We start from the raw sequence: 19366 nt of genomic DNA on the forward strand, positions 1-19366 counted from the left end.
CTATTGAAACTCCCCACAAGTGACCCCATTTTGGAAACTAGCCCCCCACGGAACTTATCTAGATGTGTGGTGAGCACTTTGAACCCCCAAGTGCTTCACAGAAGTTTATAACGCCCGGGCGTGAAAATAAAAAAATCATTTTTTTTCCACAAAAATGATATTTTTGCCCCCAATTTTTTATTTTACTTAGGGTAACAGGAGAAATTGGACCCCAAAAGTTGTTTTGCAATTTGTCCTGAGTACGCTGATACCCTATATGTAGGGGGGTAAAACACTGTTTGGGTGCATGGCAGAGCTTGGAAGGGAAGGAGCACCATTTGACTTTTTCAACGCAGAATTGGCTGGAAATGAGATCAGACGCCATGTTGCATTTGGAGAGCACCTGATGTGCCCAAACAGTGGAAACCCCTCAATTCTAGCTCCAACCCCAACACATCCCTATCCCTAATCTCAGCCCTAGCCCTAACCCTAGCCCTAACCCTAACCCTAGCCCTAACCCTAATGGGAAAATGGAAATAAATACATTTTTTTATTTTATTATTTTTCCCTAACTAAGGGGGTGATAACGGGGGTTTGATTCACTATTTATGGCGGTTTTTATATTTGGCAGCTGTCACAGGCTAAAAGACGCTTTTTATTGTAAAAATAATTTTTGCATCACCACATATTGAGAGCTATAATTTTTCCATATTTTGACCCACTGAGTCATGTGAGGTCTTATTTTTTGCGGGATGAGTTGACGCTTTTATTGGTATCATGTTCAGGCATGTGACATCTTTTGATCGCTTTTTATTCCGATTTTTGGGACGCAGAATGAACAAAAACCAGCGTTTCATGAATTTCTTTTGGGGGGTGCGTTTACACCGTTTCGCGTGCGGTAAAATTGATAAAGCACTTTTATTCTTCTAGGCAGTACAGTAACAGCGATACCTCATTTAGGTCGTTTTTTATGTTTTGGCGCTTTTATGCAATGAAAACAATTTTATATAAAAAATAATTATTTTTGCATCGCTTTATACTGCGAGCTATAACTTTTTTATTTTTTCACTGATGATGATGTATGGCAGCTCGTTATTTGCGGGACAAGATGACGTTTTCAGCGGTACCATGCATATTTATATGAGTCTTTTTGATCGCGTGTTATTGCACTTTTTGTTTGGCGGTATGATAATAAATCATTATTTTTTGCTTCATTTTTTATTTTTATTTTTTAAGGGGTTTGCTAAAGGGGTTAACTAATGGGACAGTTTTATAGGGTGGGTAGTTACGGATGCGGCGATACCAAATATGTGTACTTTTATTGTTTGTTTTTTTATTTCCAAAAAATGAATTTATTAGGGAATATTTTTTTTTTTTAATTTATTTAGCGATTTTTAAAAAAATTATTTTTACGCTTTTTTTTAACTTTATTACATTGTCCCAGGTGGGACATCACTATCCTGTGACAGATCGCTGATGTGTCACATCACAGATCACTGTGACAGATCAGCGATCTGTAACAGGCACTGCACAAGGCTTCCTCCTTGCCTGCGCTTTGCAGGCATGAGGAAGCCAGCTCCCTGCAGGCCCCAAAGGTCCCCGTCACCATCTTGGATTCGGGGACCTGCAGGGATGGAGCCCCCCGCAGCAGCGCTGCACATTGCGCTGCTGTGGGGGGCTCAGGGAAGCACGGAGGGAGCCCCCTCCCTGCTGATGCTTCCCTTTAACCCCGGTACACCGCGATCGTGTTTGATCGCGGTGCGCAAGGGGTTAATGTGTCGGGGGAGGTCCGTGACCGCCCCTGACACATTGTGCCGGGTGTCAGCTGTGATAATCAGCTGACACCCGGCCGCAATCAGCGGCGCTCATCACGTGGGCGCCGTTGATCGCTGTGATGTATTTTCCCATCCCTGGGAATTAAGTCCCAGGGCACATGGACGGGATAGTACGTCTGATGGCAGAAAGGGGTTAAAGCAAAACAGTACAACTGCTGCACAAATTCAAAATTTAACTTATATTTTTAAGCTCTAAAAACATGGAAACTGCAACTCTTAAAATCTGACTAATCACTTCACCAGGTTCTACCACCTTGTTTCCAACTACTGTGCACACTATGAAAATCACAGTGCCCCAAACACCAGGCACAACACTTCCACAATCATCTTCTGGTAAGGAAGAGAGATGATTGAGTTGATTCTTTATTAATCAAATTTATGCCGAATTTTCATAGATTTGCTGGAGCGATGAATTCTAACAATCTGCAATTCAAATACTTGAATTGCGAAAATAACTGCCTGCTACTGTTTTACACAAAGCAGAAAATTACCAAAACAAATTAAGTCTCGTATGACACCATTTGCGACCTCGCAGGCCTTTCCATAATGCCTTGCAGCTATCACTTCATATGGTCTAACAGTGCAAATCAGGAAGGGCTATCAATGCCTTTGCTGTTGCTGGTATAACTGTTATTGCAGGTAGTACACTGACATCTCCTTGCCGGTCCCATCATATTCCCATCAAATTCTAAATACCATCCTAAGAGACCTCAGAGTGCTACACATGTAATTCCAGGTAATATGAGACTTTGCAAAATTTGCAATTTGTTTTCTGCAAAGCATAGTTTTTGGGAAATTCAACTGTTTCCACTCAGGATCTTGATTTATGGGATCATTCATGGATCTTTCTCCTTCTGGGTAATATATGTGCATTTATGCCTTCAGCAGGGCTCTGATGGGAGGTTTTCCCTATTGTGGTGGTTCCTCTTGTAGGTTTTCCAGCATTTACTAGATCTGGAGTTCAGGTGGTAGTTGTGGCTCCCCCTCCTTGGTGGTTCCCCTACCTGCCTTTTATCTATGGGTGATCATCATTATGTGGAGAGGGAAAATATTTATATGGTTGCATACTCCCCTCCCTCTTTCACCCCATGAGCCTGTAGGATTAGGTCCTAGTATTTTCATGAATTTATTATTCCTATATGTTGGATTATTATTGCATTTCTTCATTTTGAGTGGATACCGATTTAAGGTTTTTTAATTGTGTTTTAATTGTAATTGTGTATCAATAAAATTGATGTTATTTTTTGTATATTATATTGTAGTGGTGTGCATATTTTCCAGTAGTGCTTTTTCTCTTAGTTGCTTCCCTTCCATTACTACTGAGTTTGCACTCCTGTATCATCATTTTGTGCATTGTGCAGTGCGCTGTGGTTTTTCCATTACTCACAGGATACAAAACCCGGCCTGGATCATGACACTCAAAACTGTTAATAATTAATTTGTAATACAGTATATAACCTAATGCTAACTTTTGCATCAGTTTGAGTTTCATAGCAATGAACAGGAACAAACAAATTAGTTGTTTACACAAAAATTTTAGTGTCCTTGTGCTCTAAATGATAAACTAAACTATTTCCTCCAAAACTCTTGCCTTAATATCCTAAAAGTAAAGCCCCCGTCACACACAGCGATCTCGCTAGCGAGATCGCTGCTGAGTCACAAGTTTTGTGACGCAACAGCGATCTCACCAGCAAGATCGCTGTGTGTGACAGCTATCAGTGACCAACCCCCCTGCTGGGTATCGCTGTTGAAATGTCTGGACATTTTTGGGGTCGCTGGTCTCCCGCTGGTCAGCACGCATCATGTGACAGGCGGGAGACCAGCGAGCAGGAGCTGGTAACTAAGGTACACATCAGGTTTCTAAGGGGGCGTGCCGTGCCTAGAAACCCGATGTGTACCTTAGTTACCAGCTCCCTGCATCAGCACGCTGGTAACTAAAGTACACAGCGACGCCGCGCGCTCGGCGTCACTGGTGCTGATCGCTGGTGAAGCTGCCTGTTTGACAGCTCACCAGCAATCATGTAGCGACTCACCAACGATCCTGACAAGCTGATATCGTTGTCGGGATCGCTGGTGAGTTGCTATGTGTGACGGGGCCCTAAGCTATTTTTACTCATGTGGAAAGTTTTGTTTCATCCCTGTTTCCAGCTCTTTATCAGGCTGCTCATGATATCAACTTTCTGAAAAGTCTATCGGCAGCATAAGAAATACAGCTTCTAATGCAGCACAAAATCCAAGATCTATCTTATACTTTTCAGCTCTAAAAACATGAGAGCTACAACTGTTATATTCTAACTAAAAAAATCAATTACTTCACCAGGTTCTACCACCTTGTTTCCATCAACTGATCACACTGTAGAAATCTCAGTGCCACAAACACCAGGCACACCACTTCCACAATCATCTCCTGGTAAGGAATAGAGATGAGCGAATTGATTCCTGTTGCATCAAATTTGTGTCGAATTTTAGGTAATTCGCTGGAATTGGAGAATTCCAATCATTTGCAAATTGAGGCTTGTGAATGGCTAATACTGTTTAACTAAAAGAGAAATTTGTATCAGCAAATTAAGTCTTAAATAAACTAAGATGAGACTGTGCAGGCTTCCATGTAATACTTTGTAGGAAACACTTCACATGGCATAGGACTGCCAATAAAAAGGGATTAACAAAACCCTTGTTGCTGCTGTTGAGACTGCCAGTGTTGGTCCTACACTGGTAGTCATCTCCTTGCCTGTCCCATCATATTCTATTTGGTGCAGTTGCTGTCATAACCACTGACTATAGCCAGCCGAACACCCCTGCTTGTCCATTGAGCTCTACAGCTTTACTGTGCATCTGCAGGGAAGGCTATCTTGCACAGGGTTATTAAACATAAAACTGTTCCCAAAAAAGGATTATTAAAAAGCCATTAATTTTTTACTTTCCAAACAGCAAAGATGTTGCTGCTCTCAAAAAAGAGTAATTTATGGATGTCTTGTTTAAAAGCTATATTTTTTCATTTTACAAACAACAAATGTATTACGATTGCCCAAAGAGGGATAATTTGCTTTGCAAAAAACACCCATGGCTTTTTCCATGTTCATCAATTTGACATAAACTCTGGCATGGCAGTCATCTGCCCACCCATTTTTTACATTTGAAAGAGCAGAATAAGTCTGATGGCATAGAAAGCTATTACAGAAGCTGTTGGTTACCATTAATTAAAATCCATTTTCCCGTAGTCATATATATTAAGGTCACTTTGACTTTATTGAGTCTATGAATGTTTAAAAAAGCTTAAAAGGAGTATAATACGGTCCTAGGAGACCTCAGAGTGTTACACATGTAATACCTAGCAAGTGGAGGCTTTGCAAAAATTGCTATTTATGCCAAAATCGTTGGCTGCAAAATATAGATTTTTGAAAAATTCGACAAAGCTGACAAATTTGAATTTAAAATATTTGCTCATCTTTATTAAGAAACCTTAAATTTTTTATTTTATTTTTACTATCGTGTTCTCTTTTACTCCATGGTTTATGAGCTATTGAAAAGTAAAAAATGTGCTTATACACTCCTCAACATTGAAAGTGCAACAAAAGAAGGTAAAATTTGTGGCATTATGGAAATAATCTAAACACATCAATTACTTCACCAGGTTCTACCACTTTGTTTCCAACTACTAAGCACACTGCAGAAATCTCAGTGCCACAAACACCAGGCACACTTCCGCAATCCTCTTCTGGTAAGAAATAGAGATGAGTGAGTTGACTCTTAGTGAATCAAATTTGTGTCGAATTTCAAGAAATTTGGTGGATGCGGCAAATTCCAACAATCTGCAATTCGGAATTATTGGATTGATGAAAATATGCCTGCTAATGTTTTACTCTTAACAGAAATTACACCAGCAAATTAAGTCTTATATGAGAACAGATGTGATAGTGCAGGCCTCCCCATGATGCCTTGCAGCTATCACTTGACATAGTATAGGATAGCCAATCTATAAGACCTATCAAATCCTTTTTTGCTGCTTTTGAGACTGCCAGTGCTAGTCCTATACTGACATATTTGCTGTATTTCTGTTGGGATATCTACCCGGTGGGTTTATAAGCATGAAACTGCTCTGAAATTTTTTCTTTAAAGAAGCTATTAATCCTTTACTTTCCAAACAGTAAAGCTATTACTGGTCACAATAAGTAGTAATTTTTGGATAAAAAGCTATGGCTTTTTTATTTTCCAAACAACAAACCATTTGGTTTTCCCCAAAGAAGTATCATATTTGTAGCTTTGCCATGCAATCACCCGAGGCTTCCTACATGTACTTTGCTTGTGTTTAAATTCTGGTATGGCAGTCTTGTACTCTCCCTTGTAGCGTTTTAAAAAGCATAAAAAGTCTGATGGTACAGAGAGATTTTAAAAAGGCCTTTGGTTACCAGAGGTTAGCATCCATTTACCCATAGCCATCTATATTGAAATTACTTTGACTTTTCTAAAGCTGTGAACGTGTTAAACAGCTTAAAAAGAGTTTTAAACAGTCCTAGGAGATCTCGGCGTATAATCCATGCAATTCGAGGGAATTGAAGACCTTGCAAAATTTGCAATTTTCTGCAAATTGATTGAATGGTAAACATAGTTTTTTGAAAAATTCGACAAAGCTGACAAATTTGAATTTAAAAGGAACCTTGAATTGTTTTTAATCACTTTTATTATTGTTTTCCTGAACGTGAAAAAAAAGCTTTTAGAAATGCAAAGTCAATATTCCTTGACCACTTAGTTATCTTTTAATTCCTGTTGTTTGCTTTACATTGCCTTGAATTTAAGTTTATGCCCATTGCTACTGTGAACTGAAATTAAAGAAAATTGAAATTTTTCTGAACTACTGTACTTTCTATATGTTTATTCTAAAACTACCTTACTTACATGTTTCATTTCATAATTCATTTTATATACATATATGAATCTAAAATAAATTATATATGTTATATCTTTCAGGTTCTACTCAAACAACATTTTCCACATCACCTTTCGTACCACCAGATTCTGGTATGTTTCCAGAGTAATTTAACATATACAGTATTTTAAACCCTTAACCCACGGAGCTGTTTTCAGCTTTGCGTATTTGTTTTTTGCTCCCCTTCTTCTCAGAGCTATAACTTTTTTATTTTTCCATCAATGTGGTTATGTGAGGGCTTGACTTTTGCAGGATGAGTTGTTCATTTGAACGACACTATTTATTTTACCATGTCGGGTACAAGAAAACAGGAAAAAATTCCAAGTGCGGTGAAATTGCAAAAAAAGTGCAGTCCCACACTTGTTTTTTGTTTGGCTTTTTTACTAGGTTCACTAAATGCTAAAACTCACCTGCCATTATGATTCTCCAGGTCATTATGAGTTCTTAGATACCAAACAAGTCTAGGTTATTTTTTATCTAAGTGTTGAAAAAAATTCCAAACTTTGTAAAATAAAAATTGCGCCATTTTCCGATACCCATAGCGTCTCCATTTTTTGTGATCTCGGGTTGGGTGAAGGTTTATTTTTTGTGTGCCAACCTGATGTTTATAATGATACCATTTTGGTGTAGATACCATCTTTTGATCATCCATTATTGCATTCTAATACAATGTGACGGCGACCCAAAAAAATGTAAATCTGGCATTTTGACTTTTTTTTCTCACTACACCATTTAGCAATCAGGTTAATCCTTTTACTTATTGATAGACCAGGTGATTCTGAATGCAGCAATACCAAATATATGTATGTTTGATGATTTTTGTATTGTTTTATTTTGAATGGGGCAAAAGGGGGTGATTTGAATTTTTATATTTTTTTAAAAACATTTTTTTTTACCTTTGGCATGCTTCATTAGTCTCCATGGGAGACTGGAAGCTGCCACAACTCAATTGCCTCTGCTACATAGAGGTGATGATCAGATCACCTCTATGTAGCAGAATTGCTCACTTGCTATGAGCACTGACCACTGGGTGGTGCTCACCACAAGCTGACACTGACAAACATAGAGTTCTCCAGAAGACCTCTGACTATCATGGCAATGAACTGGTGACCCGTGATCATGTGACGCGGGTCACTGATAGGCGGGTTTCCGGCCCGATGGCCGGAAGCACTTATTAAATGCAGCTGTCAGTGTTTGACAGAGGCATTTAACTCGTTAATAGCTGCGGGTGGATCGCGATTCCACCCGTGGCTATTGTAGGCACATGCCAGCTGTTCAAAACAGCTGACATGTCCTGGGATAGATGTGGGCTGTGCGCCGGAGCCCACATCAAAGGGAGGGAGTCCGACATCGGCATAAATGTACGCCCGATGTTGGAAAGGGGTTAATGATTAGATAAGATATTCTGCTATTGCTAACTCAGAGGCTTAGTTTGCGCTCGCATTGGTGATCTTTTTTTTATAGTACAATAAAAATGTGATGATTTGTATAAAAAAGAACAATAGTGTTATTTTACAACATTACAGTGTTGTTTTGCTTGCTTTTAATACAACAGACATTAACATGTATGTAAATAATTAGCTAAGATTTGCATAAGATCTTTTGTGAAGCCTTATATACTGACACATATTGTGTTGTAGCATGGAATGATTCTTTCCAGCATTTCATGGAGTTACATTTCCAAGTTCCCCTGTGCTACAATTTAGAAAAAAATATATTATTCATTGACTTTTTTCCATCAAAGTACTTGTGTGTTTGGTGTTATAAAAATGACATTTATTTTAGTTAACATATGATACATTTTACTTGTGACAGGTAATTGTGAAGTTAGTGGTGATCCCCATTATTACACTTTTGATAATCAGGTTCACCACTTTATGGGAACCTGCACCTACACCTTATCCAAACTCTGCAAAGATGAAGGAAACCTTACAGACTTCAATGTGGAAGCAACAAATGAGAACAGGGGAGGCAACACCAGAGTGTCCTATGTTAAATATGTAAATGTGTATGTCTATGAACACAAGATCACGCTGGAAAAGAATAGAGTTGTTAAGGTCAGTTCCTAACAATTTGCTAACTAATGTAATAAATAATGTTATTACAATTTATTTTGTGTGTCTGTTTTTTAGTAGTTGCATCTATAGTAGTTCTTTCAGTATAACTTAATGGAGTATGAGAATTAATCCTAAATGTATTTAGAACTAAATGATATAAGATCGAAACATTAATACATTTTTAGGACTGATATAGCCAATAGAGAGCTCAATGTATGCAACATTTATAGGACAAGGCCAACGCACACCTTATCAGATATTGTAGAGCTTCAGTAATGCAAATATAAAAAGCCATACAACACATATTCATCCACAGGACACTTTTGGTGTCTGAATTATTTACAAATTAACCACTCTCTTCTTGTAATTAAATTGTTGGACTTTTTCCTCCATATATTTTCATTTGATATCCAACGTTCATAGCCATTGAATCACTAATGTACCATACACCAAGACCCTCTGTCATGTGAGGTTTCAGGGGCTCTCCACCCCTTCCTCTTGGATGATTATATGTGTTGTGTTTGAAGAGAGCAAGATGAAGTCTAATCAGGGGAAGAGCTGATCACTGTTCATCTGTGGTCAGATGTTATACCTATTGCTTTAAAAAGTCATTCTACATATATGAGATGCAATGTTAAAACAGAAGGTTAAAAGCAATTATTTTTCTATAGATAAGCTTTGCTAATGGTAAAAAAGGTCTTATTTTAATAAAAGGTCGAAAGCTAAAGACTTACCACAAGGCAAATGAAATGTGTTTACCTTGTTTTTATATAATTATTTTCAAGAATTCTCTAAAACATCGATATTTTACAGGTTAATGGGCAGACAGTGACACTGCCGATTCATCTGGCACCTGATGTTGATGTATTCATCAGTGGTTCGAATGTTTTGGTGACCACAGGCTTAGGACTGCAAGTGAAGTTTGATGGAAACCACAAAGTCCAAGTAAATATCCCAGGATACTACTCTGGTAAAGTGTGTGGACTTTGCGGAAATTTCAATGGCAATGCTGATGATGATTTCCTGAATCCAGATGGTGTACTAGAACCAGACTCAAATAGTCTTGGAAACAGTTGGCAGGTTGATAATGACACAAGGTAACATTTTTTTTTAATTTTTGATTTAAGTGTACATTTTTCTTATAAATTAATTTCTGTTTTTTTTATGTCTAATTGTGTTGATGAGTGATATGTATTCATTGGCTTCTTTTAAAGCTGTACCCCAGGAGTTGACCATCCATCAAGTTGTACTGATGAAGAAAAAGAAACCATTGAAAGTAACAGCTTCTGTGGAATCATTATAGACAAGAACGGACCATTCAAAGATTGTCATGATGTTATCAATCCTCTAGTTTACTTTGATAACTGTGTATATGATTTGTGTGAAACCAACCTGGATGGGGAGATTCTGTGTGATAGTCTCCAATCCTACGCTGAATCTTGTCAGTCTCAAAATGTTACTATTGGACAGTGGAGAAATGACACTTTCTGTCGTAAGTAGATTCTGTCTATTACCCATTTAAACCTCTTCATATGCACTTCCATTATTATTAAATACACACTACGTGGAAAAGTTTTCATCCACTACTAAAAGTCTTGGGAACACGTGTTATTAATCTTCATATGTCAGTATATCTACTAAAATAAATAAAATTCTACAATTAAAATATTCCTACTGCCTAATTGAAGCCAAAAGCATTCTGATTTTTCTCTTAAATAGACAGATAATTATTGTCTTTAATCTTACACGTTATGCTTGCTTGTTTATTGAAGTCAGTCATTGTACACCTATGAAAATTTGGTGACAGTCTACAAAATGAATTAGTCATGTTTGAAGATTTTTTTCAGTACTTGATGGTTGTGATGAAATCATGGGGTTTGCAGTGTGATCATCTGAGTGATTAATAGATAAAAAAAATCCTTTAATAATTGAGTGAAAGGGTCATCTCTTATTTAATCTGTGATAAATGGCTACTCAATTATTAAAGGGTTGTTCCTTTCTTCATAAATTGGTATTCTTGGACAGCGCTTGCAAATACAAGTATCTTTGCATTTTTTATCTTATTGACACTTTTTTCCATTTTTGAGATTGTAATAATTTTCATTTCTTTTCGTATAATACTCTTCACCATGGAGACTGAGTACTGCTGCCAAGCAGCAGAACAAGCGCAATGGTTAGAAGTTCTTTTCTATTGAGCTTGTATGCACTGTATTGAATCTGTCCTGGATCCCTGGACTGTGGGGTTACCTCCTTACTTCAGCACAGTGCTTATAAGCTATGCAGGAGTGGTGGTCGGTCTACTACACAATGAGCTGTAAATAATAAAAAAGAACAATGTTAATATCTCAAAAACAGCTGAAAATTGGAAAATTGTTTTTGTAAAATGGTCTGGTTTTACAAGCACTATCCAACAATATCCATCTATGGAGATGGTAATAACTTCTTAATTGCTGTGAAAGTCTATGCAAAGAGGAAAATAATCCGCACCGCTGCACCACTGCAATACCTAACCCCACAGTGAGATCACAAGCGCTTCAGGCTCATATGCCCGGACGTATAGGTGCTCAATACAGAAAAAACATCACCAAAGTCCAAGCATAAGAAATTGAATGGATGGCACTCACCGTTCTGTAAAATCCATGATTTATGAAACATTAAAATCTTCAGCAGGGGAACAATTGGTCCTTGTATCCTTGTATCCCACCCATTGTTCCCCTCTTGAAGATTTTAATGTTTCAATAAATCATGGATTTTACAGGATGGTGAGTGCCATCCTTTTAATTTCTTCTGCATGGACTTTTTCTTAATTGCTACATTTATCTTTAGTAATTCAGGAGTCATTAGTTTATTGTTTATTAGTTTACTGTTTATTGGTTCAATTAAAAGTACAGTATGTAAATTATTTTAGAATTTTGATAGATTTAATTGCATATCAGATCTATCAAATGTATAGTAGAAAGAATATGTTTCGATAAAAAAATAAATTTTCACCCTAATATACTGTAATTAAAACAAGTCTTGATCTGTTAATAACAGATAAAATTTTAAAAATGTTCTGCAATTTTCTTATAAAATATATTCTCTATTCGTTGCAGAACCAACGTGCCCTCCTAACAGTCACTTTCAGCACTGTGGAACTGCTTGTCCAGCCACTTGTGTTAACCCAGGAGCCCCAGACACCTGCTCTCTTCCCTGTACTGAATCCTGTATATGTGATGCAGGTTATGTCCTGTATGGCAATAAGTGTGTTCCAGAAGACAAATGTGGATGCTGGGATGATGATAAGTATTATCCTGTAGACTCTGAATTCTGGACTGATGATACTTGTTCTACAAAGTGCAGATGCCCCTCAGTTGGAAGTGGCTTAGTATGTGCCAGCGATTCCTGTCCCGACAACCAGTATTGCGGAATTTCAAATGGTGTACCAGGATGCCACTATTTCACATATGGAGTTTGTCGGGTCCATAATGATCCTCACTACGACACTTTCGATAGGCTGAACCACAACTTCATGGGTCTATGCACATACACCCTTGCAAAGTTGTGCAACAGTTCTTCTTCTCCACAGTATTTCAATATTGAAGCAAAGAATGAACATCGAGGAGATCCCACAGTCTCATTTGTGAAATATGTTCTTGTCGAAGTTTATGGGCAAAAAGTTCAACTGATGAAAAATGAAAAAGATCGTGTTTTGGTGAGTAGTTCTATTTTTATTCTGAAGTAAACTGGGCAGAACACATTAAATATGTTCAATAACTATTTGAGGCTCACTAGTTAGGATTTATGATTTTTTTCCAAAAACAATTACTTATATTTGCTAGGTGTTTTTAGCTGAAATAGAAGTTTAAATTGAAGAAATATTAATTTATTCTAATTTCTACTACTTCTTGCTACGTTTCACAGGTCAATGATCTCTGGACAACACTTCCAGTGGCACTAATTGAAGGAGCAGTGACTGTTAAATGGACTGGAAAATATGTCAGCCTCCAGACAGATTTTAGGTTGACTGTATCATATGACATAGATACTTCTGTGGAGGTGAAACTTCCCAGCAACTATTCTGGTCTAACCTGCGGGATGTGCGGTAACTTTAACAATCGCAGACAAGACGATTACATGATGCCTAACGGACTGCAAGCAGAGAACTCTGAACAGCTAGGACACAGCTGGATTGTAGAAGATGATGATCCACTTTGTAGTCCAGATGACCCTGAGCCCTCACCACCACCATCCTGTACACCAGAGGATGATGAGCTGTATAGAAGTGATGCCTTCTGTGGTCTTCTAATAAGTAAAGATGGTCCTTTCCATATTTGTAATTCAGTTATCAGTCCCGGTGGATTCATGGAAAGCTGCCTATTTGACATGTGTGCACTTAATGGAGATCCAGGAACTCTCTGCAGTCTATTAGCAGCCTATGCTGATGCTTGCCAGAAGGAAGGCATCTCTATATCTTGGAGAAACAGCACATTCTGTCGTAAGTATCTTCACATGTATGTTTTAATATTGTCAAACAAGAAAATAGAACTGACAATACCACCTAGATAGATTGTATCATTAACAAGTCTTTCTTCATTTAGCTCCTGAATGTCCAGAAAACAGTCATTTTACCACATGTGCATCTGCTTGCCCCGCGACATGCGTAGACCCATACCCTACAGGAAATTGCAGCTTGCCATGTTCTGAAGGCTGTGAGTGTGATCCTGGATATGTCATCAGTGGAGGAACATGTGTACTGGAGTCACATTGTGGCTGTATGTACAATAATGTGTACTATAAGGTAGGGAGAGAACTATTACTGTCATTATATTAGCTCTGTCTCTCGTATCCACATTCTTTTTTAATATTGTTTTCTAATGACAGGAAGGAGAACAATTCATTCAAGGTAACTGTGAGACTCAGTGTACCTGTTTGGGAAACAACACTGTTAGCTGTTCACCAATGTCCTGTGCAGAAGATGAAATCTGTAAGGTGCAAGATGGATTATTGGGCTGCTACCAACCAAGCACAGCAATCTGCCACATTTATGGAGATCCCCACTATACCACCTTTGATGGCACAGTCCATCACTTCCAGGGTGCATGTACTTACACTGTAGTGGAGACATGTGCTAATACATCTCGTAACTTCAGTGTCACCACCCGCAATGAGCACAGAGGAAACCCAAGCTGGACATCCATTAATTCTGTTACTCTGACTGTTGATGGAATAGAGATCCACATTGGAAAGAACAACATTGTACAAGTAAGAAAATATTGAAATGTAGATGACCTTTTATTGGTGCTTTCTATTAATTTTCTCTAATGGTATGTATGACTGTTACATTGTAGCATAAATACAGAGGAGATATTATCTTTCCCTGTTTGAGTAATAATATGTATACTAAAAATGAAGTCTATTGTTGCACAACAAACATAAATCACCCATTTTTATGTCCTTTTTTAGGTTAATAAAGTGAATGTCACTCTTCCTGCTTATGTGTCTGGCATAATCATCACGCAAAATGGCCACTATGTTACCGTCAGTACAGACTTTGGCCTTGAGCTCCAGTTTAATGGGGATCATGAATTATTTGTGAGAGTGAAAGAGTATTACAAGGATGCACTATGTGGATTATGCGGTACCTACAATGATAACCACCATGATGACTTCATGAAACCTGATGGCATGATAGTAACTAATGTTAATGAATTTGGAAATAGTTGGAGAGTCTCAGATGATGAATGGCCGTAAGTATCTTGTTAAACTTCTTGTTAATAATAAATGTTTACTATTCAGATGAACATATATTTTTCATGTAGTTAAAATATTTGATCATTATAAAATACCCTGCACATCTATTTATACTGCCAATCTGTAAATCTGTTTTTTCCCACTTACTGATATATTTAGTTCAATTAGAGTCCCAAAATGGACTTCATAGAATGCTGGGGATGCACTCACTTCCCCACAGTATCTATCACCCCTCCTGGATCAGGATGTCATTTGGAGGACAGAACTTTAGTTTCTTACTACAACTTTTTGCATTGTTACCCTCTTAAGATGTCTTGGATCCAAGGTGATAGAATCAGAGGGAGAGTTGAGTGCAGCACCAGCTTTCTGCTACTCTTGTCTCTGCTGCTTGTAACTGTGATGCAAGATTTTTTGTTTTGCCTTGAGAGTAAACATAATCTAAGAATTAAAGACTTAATATCTAATTATTATGGGCTATATATAGTATTAACTATAATTTATTGACTTAAATATTATAAACCATTGCCTATTTTCTTTAAAGGCAACCGGTCTTCTCTCCACCTAGCTCACATTTATTAACAGATGTCTGCCTATAAGCAAAGCAGGTCAGATCTCTAATTCAAGCCAAGCAGGGTGAGGTGAAGTTGGCAGTGAGCAGCCCAGTGGGCAGCTCCTCATGTGTGTGGCATGGAAAAATAGCTTTCTGTGATGAAGATCTCTGTTGGGTTTACATGCTGTTGCTCCTGAGTTCATTTTCAACATAGTATAAGAAATTACATTTTGAAACATCAACAAACACATGATCAGCTAAGCTAAAATCAACAAAAGTCCTAATTTGCCATTCATTATTTTTTTAAGATTATGTATATATTAATCTCTTAAATTTGCTTTTCAGATGTGAATCTACTCCACCACCCCCAGTAGTCTGCCCACCTCCTATCTTGCAAGAGGCCCAACTGAAATGTTGGATTCTTAAACAAAGTGATGGACCTTTCAAACCTTGCCATGGTGTTCTTCGCCCCCATCACTATTTCGATAGCTGCATCTTTGATCAGTGTGTCACTGGTGGCGATGATGATTTGATTTGCAGTGTCCTTGCTGCTTATGCGGCAGCATGTGAATCCTTAGGTGTGGATTTGGGAGACTGGATAAATAACACAATTTGTGGTAAGATAGCCTCTCTTTTTTGGAGTGAGAGAGATTTGTTGGGTAATTTCTGTAATGAATTTGATCATTGAGCTTTATAATGTTTACAGATCCAAATAGACCATCAACAACTCCAGCTATACCACCTACTTCGCCACCCGATACAAGCTTCATCTCTGCTTCACCACCTCCAATAACATCAACCAAAGATCCAGGTATAGTTGTAGATATTACTAAATACTGGTGAATTATGTTATACCGTATTTTTTAAAAAATATCTGTTGTATAAGTGCTATACATGTAGAATACTCCATGCAGACATACTTTGCAAATGTATTCAGAATAATTAAAATTTCTAACCCTTCAAATGCAGTGCACTTGGATGACAAGAGTCACTTAAAAACATTCTTACTTGGGCCATAACTAAGAAATGTAAAGCAAATTATTTTCTATTTTTAAAAAATAAGTTTTTTTTGCGAGTCTTTTATAATGCACAGTTTTATCATTAAAATGAAATGACCTACTGTCACTGGGTGCCAAAAGTAGTAGCTAATCTTGACAGAGGTGGAGAACAGTATACATGAATAATTGTGCTGTACTGTGTGAAATTGCCTGGCTTACTGTCTAGATCATACAATCAGTTGCATAAGCTAAAAATCGGCAGGATCTGTAGAAATATATATTAAAAGTGGTTTCAGGCTAAAGAAGCCCAGGAAAGGAAACTGAGGGGGAAAATTCATTAAGGTGCTTACACCAGAAATCCGGCATAAGCACCCTAATAAGTTGCAATATTTTTCAGCAACTCGGGAGATGCACAAAAATGTTACAACTATTTGTTTTTACACCCCATGCCCAGCCAGCTATGCCAGTAGCCTTGGTGGCCTTGGTGCAGTCACACCCACTGGGTGTAGCCACACCCACTCGTCAAATTGGTCATAAGATACACCAATGAATTGGCGTTATTACTCACAAAATATACGCCATTCCTCATACTGGGTAAGAGACGAGACTGATTCATTAGTAAGTCTGGGGACTGAATTATAGCAAGCATTTAATTAAGACTGGTATTCACTATGCCAAATTTAATAAATTGCACAATGAGCGTTAAAAATAGTAAAAAAAATAAGGCCAAACTTGACAAATGCACTATAATAACAATTTTGAAACTTAATGGAGAATTAACTTCTTCAGTTTTAATACATCCTTCCTTGCATGTCTTATTTTGCTTTATTAGATAATGAAGTTTGTGGCATGTTTTGAACAATATGATTAAACACGAAACTAAAATGGTTTGAGAGGTGCTTAAAGAGAAACAGTACAACAGTTGCAAAAAATCAAAATCTACCTTATATTTTTAAGCTCTAAAAACATGGAAACTGCAACTTTTAAATTCGAACTAATTACTTTATCAGGTTCTACCACCTTGTTTCCAACTACTGAGCACACTATAAAAATCACAGTGCCACCAGGCACAACACTTCCACAATTGTCTTCTGGTAAGGAATACAGACAAGCGAGTTGATTCTTTTTTAATCAAATTTATATAAAATTTAAGAAATTTGCGGAAATGACAAATTCCAACAGTCTGCAATTCGAATACTGGAATTGTCAAAATAAATGCCTGCTAATGTTTTACACAAAGCAGAAGATTACATTAGCAAATTACCGTAAGTCTCATATAACATCAGTTGCAACCGTGTAGACCTTCCGATAATGCCTTGCAGCTATCACTTCATATGGTCCAGAATAGCAAATTAGGAAGGGGTGTGTAAGGGTTGGCATATCACACTAAATAAAATAAGCAATAAAGTGCGATTGCAACTCGGCGTCCACCGTGCAGAGATGATAACCTGCTGCTAGTCAGTAATGGTGGAGCAGTGCGGCGAGCAAACACAAAGAACATACAGGGTTAAACGTCACCCTGTGTGGAGTGAGTGCAGATTACCCTATTCTGATAACTTCACAGAGGGGTGAGCACAGAAATAGAGCTGCCTCTAAACAGACCGATGCTGCTTGGTGCAAAGTTTAGAGGATTGGCGCTAGATACGAACCCCTGTTAACTTCACAGAAAATGTAACTCGCTCACACAGTCAGTGAGTGCACACAAAGAACTTCTCTCCTGAGGTGCCAGAATTCTTTTGGCTCTAAGCCAGCCCTGAATCCACACAGGCAAACTCCTCTCCGGATAAACCAGAATTCCTAAAGGCTCTAAGCCAGTCCTGAAGCCACACAAGCAAACTCCTCTACGGATAAGCTGGAATTCTTAATTGTGTACTGTCGGCCCTGAGCACATGCTGACAAGGATCACACAGATGCTGCGTTCACACAGACACATGAAACAAGAGTGATACTAGCACACGGGTGTGCACACATGAAGACCTTTTATACGTCATGCTCATGTCCATTCAGACAGGACCTTGCTCGTGGACCAATCCGGCACAGCCACAGGGCCTGAGCAGCTGACGACCGACCACCAATGAGAGGTCGCCACCTCACAAGCATGCTCAGTTGGGTGAATCCTGGACTTAGCCTCAGGAATGTCTGTTCATCACTGCCTATTGCTAGTTACTATAGCTAGCTATAGCTGGAGAGCCAGCTGCAACTAAATGAACAGCAGGAGTCTGAGCAAGATGCTGAGACTGACATCTTTGCTAAGCAGGCTCCACTGCGGTCAAAGCAGAAAGGGAGACCGCAGAGGCAGACAAGGCTTGGGATCTACCCCATCCAGTGGTTGAATCCCAGTGCCTAACAGGCTGTCAATGCCTTTGTTGCTGCTGGTAAGACTGTCAATGCTGGTACTACACTGACTGTCATCTCCTTGCCTGTCCCATCATATTCCCATAGAGAAGTGGCTATACCTCTATTTCAGCCACTGGTTCTGAACAGCTCAGCTACAGCATGGGCTGCACAAAGTGAACAGTGTGCAGGCTCAATAGTAAGGTTCATACATTATTTATCACAGATCAATTGACAAACCTATAAACTTACTATTGAGCCTATACATCCCACTGTGTGACCAATTAATGCATAACCTGTGAAATTTAGAGCATTGCTTTGACTAATCATGAGAGTCTCAGGGCCCAAATTGCTTCTGATCAACATCACATTGCAGTCTCTAGTGTATATATTGATTTTCAAAAAATTAACCATAAGCTTTTATAGATCCAATAATCAGCAAGATTTCTGGATAATATATATTAGAATTTATTGTACAACTGTAGCTAGTCAACTTCTGGCTCAGCTGTTTCAAGCGTTGACATACGCTTGTATGACTGAAATCCGGTGGTTACTAGGAGGAATTATGTTATTTTCTCCCTGTAGCTACGCTTTTAGTACAATAACTGGACACTTTCATAATTATATTTTCCTGCAGATTAACTTCATATCTTCAGGTTAATAGTGTTATCCAACATGACAAGTTCTCTTTAAAACAAAACTTTACTGTGAAATTTGTCTAGTGTCTCAGTTACTATTTCTCTGGAATTTGTTTTGCTCTATAAATAAATAATTCATCTTTTTCTACAGTGTTTTTAAGGATTGGGAACCTATTAAGGTTACCCAAAACTAGCAAAATTTATTTTGTAATATAGTATATAGACTGATGCAAACTAAGGGACTGTGGCATCAGTTTAAGTTTCATAACAATGATGAGAAAAATAACACGGTACAAAGATAAACATCTTTCCTGT

General features: G+C 38.1%; 1 protein-coding gene across 1 annotated transcript in view; it reads left to right on the plus strand.

Moving 5' to 3' along the window:
• The window catches only part of LOC141092728 (IgGFc-binding protein-like), a 273657-nt gene that overhangs the window by 131197 nt on the left and 123094 nt on the right, over positions 1-19366 (plus strand). The window contains exons 64-76 of the mRNA XM_073579121.1: positions 4135-4224; positions 5449-5535; positions 6783-6833; positions 8557-8798; positions 9612-9895; positions 10013-10290; positions 11894-12492; positions 12702-13275; positions 13379-13578; positions 13662-14042; positions 14244-14527; positions 15427-15698; positions 15788-15892. Of these exons, the coding sequence (XP_073435222.1) occupies positions 4135-4224; positions 5449-5535; positions 6783-6833; positions 8557-8798; positions 9612-9895; positions 10013-10290; positions 11894-12492; positions 12702-13275; positions 13379-13578; positions 13662-14042; positions 14244-14527; positions 15427-15698; positions 15788-15892 (3447 nt within the window). The remainder of the gene's footprint in view (positions 1-4134; positions 4225-5448; positions 5536-6782; positions 6834-8556; positions 8799-9611; positions 9896-10012; positions 10291-11893; positions 12493-12701; positions 13276-13378; positions 13579-13661; positions 14043-14243; positions 14528-15426; positions 15699-15787; positions 15893-19366) is intronic.

This window comes from Dendrobates tinctorius, unplaced genomic scaffold (genome assembly GCF_039654945.1).
Source record: "Dendrobates tinctorius isolate UK_male_01 unplaced genomic scaffold, ASM3965494v1 ptg000060l, whole genome shotgun sequence".
Taxonomy (NCBI): Eukaryota; Metazoa; Chordata; class Amphibia; order Anura; family Dendrobatidae; genus Dendrobates; species Dendrobates tinctorius.